Raw genomic sequence first — 10891 nt, forward strand, 5'->3', positions numbered from 1 at the left:
TTTATCTCGTTACAAAATCTTATTGGTCCTTTACGTCTCTGACTTTTCTTCTCCGCTTTGTAGATACGTCTTTGCTTTTTCAGTTGGTTTGTATGAGCTTTACTAAACCAAATAAATAAAATGTAATTTTGAAGACTCGTTGTCGGAGAGCCTTATTTTGAAACGCATACACTGTAAATATAGATGGTGTAAAATATTGGTATATACAATAACTATGTATTGAGGAGCATCTTCTAAGTGTCTGTGTTCAAGACACACTTGTCTAAGAATTAAGAAGAAAATAAAAATAGTAACATCGAAATGATGATTGTTTATTTTTGTATCCATTGTCCTATTATTCTAACTTGAATTATCACTACCCCATCCCTCTTAGTCCTCACCCCACTATTTGCAATTGCGGCATGCATGTGAGTATTTCCGTTCATTTAAATAAACTGCCTCCGTGGCCGAACGGTTACCATGCTGGACTGCCACGCAGAGGTCCCAGGTTCGATTCGCGGGCCGGGAAAAATATTTATATAGCCTACATTTATTTGTCGCATGAATTGGGTGTAATTTGTGGTTGTCTACGTATGCGTGTGTCCATGGCACCCGCGGTAAAGGCTTTCCCTAGAGCGGGACTATGAGTGTGTGCGTATGTACGTTACGTTATTTCATGACCCGTTGTTCTATTTATATAGGCTCATTTGTAAAATACAAACAACGTCGCAGGCATTACTAACATCATAGACAAAAACTATTGTTCCATGACTTGATAATTCATCCGATTTTACTTTCCTACAAAAAATATTTAAATATACCAGTCTAAACGGCGATAACTTTGTGCGGTAGCAAGCGAAAGCCGGCGGAAGGTTGTTAGGCGATTATTACACTGCACCGCTCCGCTACGGAGCTCCGTTTTTTAACGTTGTACTGAAGTAACTCGGTTTGTATGGAAAACACGCGCCGTCAGACACACTGACAACGCTTCTCCGCGCGGGGTTTTAACGTGACCCCGCGCGGAGGGGTGCGGCGAACCGCAGGGTATGGCACACTGCTTTCCGCACTACCGCGCAGATTTTTAAGCTTAAGGACATGTTCAGTTTTCTACAATAGATCTCGACGTCGATAAATTTATATTTGCTATTGAAGATCGACCAAATTTATCTTCATATTTTCTTAAATCTTTGTAAGGGGTTGAAATTATCCATTTATCGATCTGATTCGTAAAAAGGAATGAATCCAATTTCTTCGGTGTCTTTTTTTTTAGTAAAAAAAACCAAGTGGACAGTAGTTTAACTGCAGCGGCCTTTATGAGTTCTGTATTATGCCGCTAGACCGCTGCCCCGCAGTTGACGCAGATCTGCGTCTGCGCCACCGCGCACGTGATTCCGCGTCCTGCGCTCCGTCGCGGGGCGTGGTGCAGTGTGTTAATCGCCAACAACTTGCTCCTAAATACAGACTTAAAAAGGACAAAAACTGAAGTTTATTTTTGGTAAATTTATTATTTAAAAAAGCCATGAAACAAAATTTGTTGTTTTAATGTTGGTATACAGGCTTGCGAGGTTGTATTTTACAAATAAACTTGATATTGAGTTGGCCAATAAGTCCATGCGGTATGAAAGGGTAAATGAAATAACATTTAAAAAATAATTAATTATGTATTGACCTTGTTGATTGTTATGTATTGATCTTTTGCCATCTTGGGGTATGAATATATATTCATTTTATTTAATGGTCTCTTTGTTATCAGCCACTGTAATCGGCCGACATAGCTCCTTTAGATTTTCACTTGTTTCGGTCTTAAAAAAATCTTTGAATTGACACTCAAATAATTTTTAAGGACTGAAAGAAGTAAAAATCTGAAGGGGCTGTCGGCGAATTACAGTGATTATGAGGTAACACATCCCTACCTGACTGCAATAGTTTTTGATGGCTTTGTAAACATGAAGAACCGTGGTACCCTAATGGTTCGACTTACCGTATGTTTAGCATAGACCGTGGGTTCGAATTCTGACTCTTCACCTCGTGACTTTTTGTAAGTGTGAAGGAAGCTAGAGGTTAGCAGTTTCGTGTATGAGCGAGAAGTATGAATGTGATCATGTGGCAGTTACTGTGAGCCGGTCCGTTCTGATAGCGTGTCGTTTTAGAACTTTCATACAAATAAATAACTGTCGTAAATTACGGTCTTTACGTAACTTATTGTAGGTAGACACTGTAGCAGGCTGGTTAGATTATATTGTTATTTTGTATTTGGAACTATATAAAAATAAGACGGTTGTTGCCAAATGAACATCGAGAGTTCTGGACAAATCTTAAAACTAGACGCTCATAGTAAATCTTTAGTTATGAATATATTCCACGTTTATTATTAAATAGTATATCTCACTATGCTATAACCACGGCTACGCTCCCACAAGTATATAGTGAGAGACGTTTCCTAAAAGCTTTTCGGTAAAGTAAATCATCGTGATGAAACCGGCATGTCGAAGGTTCGCAACGCTTGTAAAACTTGTGAAGTCCCTAACCCGAATTGGGCTAGGGTGGCGGACTATGGCCTAGGTTCTCGCCTGAGAAGAGGCTCGTGCCCAGCAGTAGAACGCATAAAAACGCGCTGAATTTTTTTTTAAATGACCACAAGCATAGCAAAAACAGTACTAAATTTTTGGCCAACCCATTATTTTTCTTATATATTTCACACAATACATATTATCCTCGTTTGAGGGTCGTATTCCAGAACTCTACTCAATCTCAAGTCAGGATTTGACTATGGTTTAAAACACTCGAAATCATACTCAAGTCCCTGCCATTACGGTCGTATTTCCATTGCTTGAAATCATACTCAGATCCTGACTTGAGCATTGAGTAGAGTTCTGGAATACGACCCTGAGTGTCATAAGAAAAATAAAAGAACATTCTAGCATAAAAATAACTTAATGTACATAATGATCACAAAATGAATCTAGCTGTACCTGAGTTAGCCCTTAAAAAGATGGATATTATGTCATGATATATCTCCATATTGTGAGTCTCACTCATATTGGTTGATTAAGGAGCAAAAGGATACTTATAGGGATAAAAACATAGCATAATAAGAAAAGTATGATAACTCCATTCAACCTTAGCAGCGGCAGCGCGGCTTGCCACAATCCATTCTATATAGCACTGCTTTTAGAATAGTGTTGTAACTCAAAATACGTGAAATTCAAGATTATACCATTTCTGAATGTAAACTTTGATTGTCTGTTTTTGGAATATTGTAAGAAACCATTAAAAGATATCCACTTAACTCAAAATGAGACACACTTCATGGGAGCTAGTTCTGGCCAAAATAGTCCTTATTCAAAAGTATAAAAATTAATTTTTCCCTTTTATTTTTAAATATATTTGACAAATTGGAAATTGCTTAGATGTCAGTAATAAACTTTAATCTATACATAAATTTAACGATTTTTCGCAGGAAGTGAGTAATTCGTTTTTCATCGATTCTGTAAAAATACACTTTTTGAGTTAATACACTATTGCATTAACAGTACGATGTGACTATTTCTCAAAATAATTGAAATACTACAAAAAAATTTAACATTAAGCGTATTATACATTGGCAAAATATAATATTGACATATCTGCCTACTGCCCAACTCATTCTTTTTTGCATTGTCGAAGTCGGGTAATAACTGTGTTCACTCAGTCTTATCTCGTTATGTAACGAAATGCATAAAAATGTTACGAAATTATAGTACATACATGATCATAACAGAGTTTTTAAATACCAATGGTTTGTGATAACCTGATATTAGAAATGTAATACGCTTATTAAAACTTTTAATTTGCATGTATTATGAAGGGATAAATAAATCCAGACTCACCTTATCATGAAAAAGTTCTTTACTATTAACGTCCTGAAAATATTGACTATTATTGACTATCACGTTTGTACGGATTTTCATGAAAAATATAGCCGAGGACGCCAAACCAACAGCCAATAAGGATAATTCTAGTGGCGCCCATTCAAAAATCTAAGGGATGAGTTTGAAAATTAAGTGAAAGTGGAAATTAAGCGTAAGCGTAACGAAAGAAAAGTAAATGTGTATGGCTCATTTTATTTTTGGCAAATTACTTAAATTTTTGTTATGAAACCACATGTCAAATCACTTTAAGTCAAGGTCTGTAATACAAAAACATGCGCCTTATGATTGTGATATTTTGTATTTTATGAAGTGACAAACACTTGAGGTAAGGGGCAGCAATTTTATTTTTGTATGAAGAGTAAAACATTGTTATGAAAAAGATAATAAGATTACAGTTTTCGTTCTTCGTAGTATTAAAAACTAACGTGTTTTTCTTTAAAATGTTCCTATTTCTTTTTGTATGACTGAATAACAACATAGTATTTTTGTTTAATATTTCGGAGCACATCCCTTTTTTTTGTAAATGTACATATATTTTGAGAAATAGTTATATATAAAGCTACAACTCACTGATAGAAATAGAACGCATACTTCCCGATGTGGTGGAAAAAAGATATTTATATCGTTGTACGCGGATAGATTCCAAAGCAAATAATCAAATAAGAGAGGACCTGAATGTGGAAAATAGAAAAGAGTGATCAACTGCCTGCAAAAACTATAATATATGGAGGGACTGTTTGTGCACTTTTACAAGGTACACGAAAGGTAAAAGGAAAGCTGGTCGTAGGAAAAAATCGTGGCCGAGGAACATACGAGAGTGGACTGGGATAACGAGTGCCGCCCCACTGTTCAACCTCGTCAGGAATAAAGATAAATATGCTGAGCTGACTGCCAACCTTCATTAGTTGGACAGGCACCTTAAGAAGAAGAATAAGGTACACCTTAGGCAATTTCTGTAGGAAGTAAAAAATGTTCGAAATTCAAATGAATAAGATGGCCGTCATACAAATTTCAAAGCCTTCTATCACGTAAATTATTAGAGATAGGTACGAGGTGCCCGAAGGGATGTCATAGAGGGTAATAGTGGTCAAGTGCCTGTGTCATTAAAAATTCAAAATGGCCGCCGATCAAAAACTTGCTTCGATTCGGCTGAAAATGGGCATGCGGCGGTCTTTAGGAGTCCTTATCAAAATATGGGGTCAAAAATTTCTTTTCGCCATTTTTTTATGTGGCTGCCATTTACGCGTTTTTTTCGTTAAAAATGTCTACCGAAAGAGATTTGCTCTGATTCGGTTGAAAATTGGCATTATAGGAGCGCCGGATTTTTATCTGGTATTTGTGATCAAAATTAGTTTTTCGCCATGTTCTAATATGGCTGCCATACGAGAGTTCGTTGGCGGCAGAAAACAATTGCTCTGACCCCTTCGAAAATTGGTATCTGGGTGTATAAATGGGTCTCTAGGAATGCTTGATAATAATAATAATAATAATTTGTAATCAATATTAGTTTTTCGCCATTTTTCAATATGGTCGCCGTAAAAGCGTAAAAAATTTGCTCTAATTCAACTGAAAATCGGCATGTGGGGGTTTCTATAGATGTTCGATAATAATTTGCGGTCAAAATTTATTTTTCGCCTTTTTTCCAATATGACTGCCATACAAACTTTTTTAGCGGCAGATAAAAATTTGCTCTAATTCCACTGAGAATGGCATGGCTTCAATCATAATTTGAGGTGATAATTTTATTTCCGCCATTTTTCAACATAGCTGTCATACAAGCGTTCTTTTTTTATGTAAATTGCTGTTGAAAAAACTTGCTTTGCTCGGGTTGAAAATTGACACGATCAGGTTTCTAGGATTGTCTGATAATAAGTAGTGGTTAAAATATATATTTGCAATATTTAAACGACCGTCATTAAAGAGCTATTAAAATTTTTTAAAACAAAGTGTTTAGGTGTCGAGGCCGTAGAACAAGGTCAAGGAGGGCGAAGCCCGAAGCGTTCGCATGACATCGTACGGAGGTAATATACGGTTGCTTCATTACGAGTACAAGATGTCACAATTGTAAAAACATATATCTGAAACCGAACACGCGCCGTAGGCCGAGCCCGACCCCACCATAGGTGGGATACAGGGCTTGTAAATTATTGAATTTAAGTGGTCGCGTGGTGTTTAAAAAATGACATCAAATAGTAAATGTGTTTATTGTTGTGTTTGTGGTAGTTTGAACAAGAATGTCTCAAATTTACATTGTTTAGCATTTGATTACATTCATAGATTTCTCAATGATGGCGCTACGGCAAAAAGTCTTTAAAAACCAAAAAAACTGAGAGGTGCAACAAACACATGGAAAAATTCGTGAGGTCCGTTAGTTCGTTCCGTATGGCTTAGTTGGCATAGCGTCTGGCACGGTTGTGACGTTGATTCCGATCCAACCGGATCGAAGTGAATGTTTTCCAAGTGTTCGATTTTTGTTTAATGATAAGATAAAACCATAATAATATAATATTCCACTTAGCTGGTGAAAATAAGGCTCAACTTACATTGGCGCAGAGTCTCTATTTTCCAGGCGTTGTAGTTGAAAAACAGAACGCCACGCCAAAAGTCGTAATTATTGTAAGGTGAAATGACAACAGCAGAGTTCAGTAAAAAAGTTTATAGTGACTAGTTTTTGTAAATTATATTTTTAAATTGTTAAATAAGTGTTAAATAATCCGAAATAATTTTTGAGGATATAAAGCTCAATGTTTCATTTTTATTTCAAGAGTAATTAATTAATTATTAAATAAATTTAAATGAAAATGTCATACCTTCAAAACTGAAGCGTGAAACACAAAGAAAGCGGGCGCAGGTCGGGCGCGTATCGGGTCGGGTCTAATTCCGTGTATTATATGAACGACAAGATTCACGAATTTCGCGATCTCGCCCATATAAATCGGCGCGTTTGACATCACGGGTCTTGGGTCACCATCAGGGTTACGGGTGCAGTGACAGTGTCCCTCAGATCTTTGTGATTTAAAGCTCTGAGTGGCACTGCAACTGTTATAGATAGGCGTGTTGCTTACCACCAGGCGCACGACTTGTTCATCCCGTTACTTGATATTATTAAAAAAAAACTTTTTATTAATATCATTTAAGTAGGGTGACTAATTTCTAAATTCCGTTTTTACAAAGAATACTAACACAATGGTTGTCGCAGGGATGCGCTGGCGCCTTCTCCCACAAGACCTAGTAAAGCCTAGTGAAGAATCCCTGGTGAGTAGAGCGTTATTTATCTTTGTACAATCGATGAAATAAATTGTTTACCTAAAGATTTTTAAGGGCGAAAAAATAATCCTGATAGTTTAACATGAACCTTAGCGGAAAACAGACTAACCAGAGTAAGGAGGCGACATCGTCATGTTTCATCATCGATGTCTAAATTTACAACCTAAATTGATTAATAAACTTACTATGAAATATTTTATATTCAATTAGGTACACATGTAAAGAGTATATAATTATTTCGGAGTAAATTACAATTTCGGTTTTCTGACTCTAGATTGCCGTGTGAACAGTCTGTAATGAGTGGTGGACGCCATTGTAGAAGATAGGTTAGAGATATAAATCAGGGTATAATTATGGTAAATTTATATAAATACAAATAGGTTTTAGATACCCGGATTGACATCTTGCCGAAACATTTTTATTTTACATTCCAGGGCCATACGCAATTTATTCGGAACTGATAAATCCAAAAAATCTTAACAAGTGAATAAAGACTAATTGAACTAGAGTCGATCCATGTTAGTTAAGTCAATATCTTAATTACAAACTTTGTGGAACTCAGTAATTTATAAAAATGTATAGGACAAGTTTTGTATTATAAAATTATTAATAAAAACCTAAATAAAAATAGACAATGCTGTTTTTATTGCAGCTGGCTTCACGGTTCTGTCCCAGGAAATTTTTTGTACATAATATGAGATTAGAAAGATATTTGCACTATAGGAAATTATTCGTTCCCAATTTCCTGATTAAAAACTGGGACATAACATGTTTTAAAGTTTCCTCGTCAGTACATGAAGCGACTGCCGTAAGATACTAAAATGAAACTTCAAAGTAAAGCAGTCAAGTTCTATATTTTATCGTTTACTTAATTTATTTTGTACAAACTTCAACAATATATATAATAAATACTCAATTAAACCTCTATCATTCAGCAAACTGAACTCACTTTTTTGTCATAAGTATATTTAAATAAATAACACAATGATATCATAACTTATTGTCTAAACTTAATTAAACACAACTTTTTTGTGCAAATATGCCTAATTGTAGGGTAAATGTTTGGTTTGACCAACATAAGAGGGTGTTCAATTTACATAATTACAACACGCTTACGCTTCTGAACCACCCAGAGCGGTTCCCGATAAGCGACATAGTCTCACTTGAACACAATGGCAAGGTGGTTTGTTTTTATTACAACACTGATGATTGTCATTTGACTACTTACTACCGATAGCTAACATTTTGTATTTGGGAACTGTTGACTTATTTCTTTTGGATTAGGTTTCAAAATGATTCCACCTTGAAATTCTTAGACGGGAACTGTTCCTAGTGGTTTTAGGCTTGACGTAGGCAACGTGGTGTCACGTAATACAATTCCAAATGAAATAACTGAACGAATGCAGCGCTGTGCCGCGCGGTCGGTGGGGAAGACCGCCCGTGCGCACGACGCGCTGTTGACTCACCTTATAAAATTATCTACATAATTATTATCTGTAATCATAGGTAATTATTGCAAAATATGTGCAAAACTGTAAGCGCCTCATTTAGTTACGATACACAGACTCTTTAAACGTTTGCAACACTTAGATTGTCTTGCACTTGAGAATTTCACATTTTATGTAAATGAATTGAAAACAACCGACACACAACTATTCGATGACGTGACTGTTTCTTATTGAAAGCGAAACCGTCGTCGAGCAGAGATCGACGTTATTGCTTCAAGCTTATTACGTTACGTATCGCGTACTGCACTGCATACTCGCCGATATCGACTTATAAGACATGATAAATGACATTACTGTCGCGTGCGGTTTGGGATCTACCCGGCGATAAGCTCTCAATATTTACACAGTAGAAAATTGACCACTTCCAAAGATAAATTACAAAAATTTAATGATTTAGTTTGTTGTGCTAGAAAAGACAATATACTGACTCGAAATTCGACTACGACTTTGAGGTACGACTTGCGGATCGCTCCATGTTCAAACACTCGTACACTCCACAGGGTCCACATCTGGGTGTCAATTGTAAAATAAAAATACAATAATATCTACCTTACTCGGTAAGGGACGTTCGATCTCTTAGGTATATCGATTATCTTATTGCTAATTACGGTCATCTGTTCCGGATAGCCAAAAGGTTTGTTAGGTAAAACATCACAATGTAATCTGCAAGAGCAATATTCATCGAAGCAGTACCAGCCCGCTCGCAATTTATTAGACAAAAGGTATATTCGAACGCACCGCACCCAGGGCCGATAGTGTGGCTAAGACCGACTTCTACAATATCCAAACTATAGGACCGAAATTGCAAATGTGTCGTCACTATCTAACATTATAACATTCCGGAGAAGCAATCAGTGACTTGTGCTAGGAGACACAGTATTATAGAGTCGGTGAGTTGGACTATCGGTCCTGCAAACAGTGCGCGACAAAGGGCGGGGTCGCGGGCGCTGGCGGCGGGGAAGACCGGCGGCGCCCGCGGCGGCCACAGCTAATGTAATTCAGGGAAGGAAATTACATTAACTACGTGGAGAGTGCGCGTTACATAAAATGGCTCGATTCCTATGATGCGTACTGAATTAGGACGGAAGTGAACTCTGGTACCGATTTCACAGCTGATTTGTTAAGCTTACATAGATAACTTTGCAAAAATTTCTCTAAACTCTCTTAACTTCGTGAGGTCCGGCGCGAGCCGTCCTCGTATAGAAGATACAACGTAACATTTCGGTACAGTAAGAAGCTTATAAATTGGAACTATTAAAACTATTACGGACAAAATTGATATGAATCGGCGTAGCCATTGCTTTTCTTATTAAGCGTTATTAGATACGATAAAACTATCGCTCGAGGTCGAGCGAGAGAAGTTTAACGTTTGTAAGGTTACAATTTAGTTGGGTGTAACAAAAAACATTGAATCCCAAACGTGTGAGTGCTACATCGGTGCTGGCAGTGCTGACCGACGCGGCTGCCGCTGCTGCGCGCGCTGCACTTTTCATTTCAGCCACGACAACAGCGTACCATAATATAATAGTACACGCATTGCTCGACACCATTTCGGGGAAGGAAAATGATATCTCACAATCAATAAACAACTGCTCAATTTCATAGTACAATATAAGAGTCCATTCTCTGCTTTAGAATACACAGGTAGAGAGTGATATTCGTCGAATACAAAAATAAGCTTTTAGAATTTCCTCAATTTTATCCGATACCTTACATTACATCACTAGTGACGAAAAAAACACGGCACGTTCGCTAAAACGATTTCTCTCAACGGTACCTCCCGCGGGGTTAGGTCTAACGCGAAACGAAAAAGTCCTAACGACACGACAAACACGGTAAACGCGCGCGAACAAAACAACAGTCTCCAAAGCTTCGGCCACGCGAATACAAAACACTCCAACACTCGGAACGTCAGATCAACGTCCAGAAGAAGGCGCGGGCGCTGCGCAGGGGCGCTTGCGCTCGCGAGTCCGCCCGCGCACCGCGGCCCGCCCAACACTATGTACACGAATCTAGCGAAAATAATCAAGTGCGCTTGGGTGGGCTCAAGAGCTCGGGCAGCGGTGCGGGCAGCGGCAGCGGCGCGTCGTCGATGAGCGCGGGCAGCAGCGCGAGCGCCAGCGCGGGTCAGACGGGCGCGGGCGGCGGCAGCGCCTCGGGCGGCCGCGGCGACGCGCCGGCGCCCTGCAGCACCACGCGCGGGCCGCCCGCGCCGCCCGCGTCCAT

At 38.2% G+C, this 10891-nt stretch overlaps 2 protein-coding genes across 5 annotated transcripts in view; one reads left to right on the plus strand and one right to left on the minus strand.

The window, feature by feature from the left end:
- Positions 1–7656, plus strand: part of LOC113234719 (potential E3 ubiquitin-protein ligase ariadne-1) — a 30545-nt gene extending 22889 nt beyond the window's left edge. The window contains exons 12-14 of one of the 3 annotated variants that reach the window (XM_026470174.1): positions 7090–7145; positions 7432–7513; positions 7592–7656. In XM_026470174.1, the coding sequence (XP_026325959.1) occupies positions 7090–7132 (43 nt within the window). In that variant the 3' untranslated portion in view covers positions 7133–7145; positions 7432–7513; positions 7592–7656. Of the gene's footprint in view, positions 1–7089; positions 7146–7431 lie in introns of all 3 variants that reach the window. The other 2 variants (XM_026470176.1, XM_026470175.1) reach the window with 2 other exon arrangements.
- A 344-nt stretch (positions 7657–8000) lies between these two features.
- LOC113234948 (sodium channel protein para) overlaps positions 8001–10891 on the minus strand; it is a 122308-nt gene continuing 119417 nt past the window's right edge. The window contains exon 38 of one of the 2 annotated variants that reach the window (XM_026470472.1): positions 8001–10834. In XM_026470472.1, coding sequence (XP_026326257.1) covers positions 10389–10834 — 446 coding nt within the window. In that variant the 3' untranslated portion in view covers positions 8001–10388. The remainder of the gene's footprint in view (positions 10835–10891) is intronic. The other variant, XM_026470471.1, reaches the window with a different exon arrangement.

The sequence above is a fragment of the Hyposmocoma kahamanoa genome, unplaced genomic scaffold (genome assembly GCF_003589595.1).
Source record: "Hyposmocoma kahamanoa isolate Upper Pololo Valley unplaced genomic scaffold, ASM358959v1 86, whole genome shotgun sequence".
NCBI classification, from domain to species: domain Eukaryota; kingdom Metazoa; phylum Arthropoda; class Insecta; order Lepidoptera; family Cosmopterigidae; genus Hyposmocoma; species Hyposmocoma kahamanoa.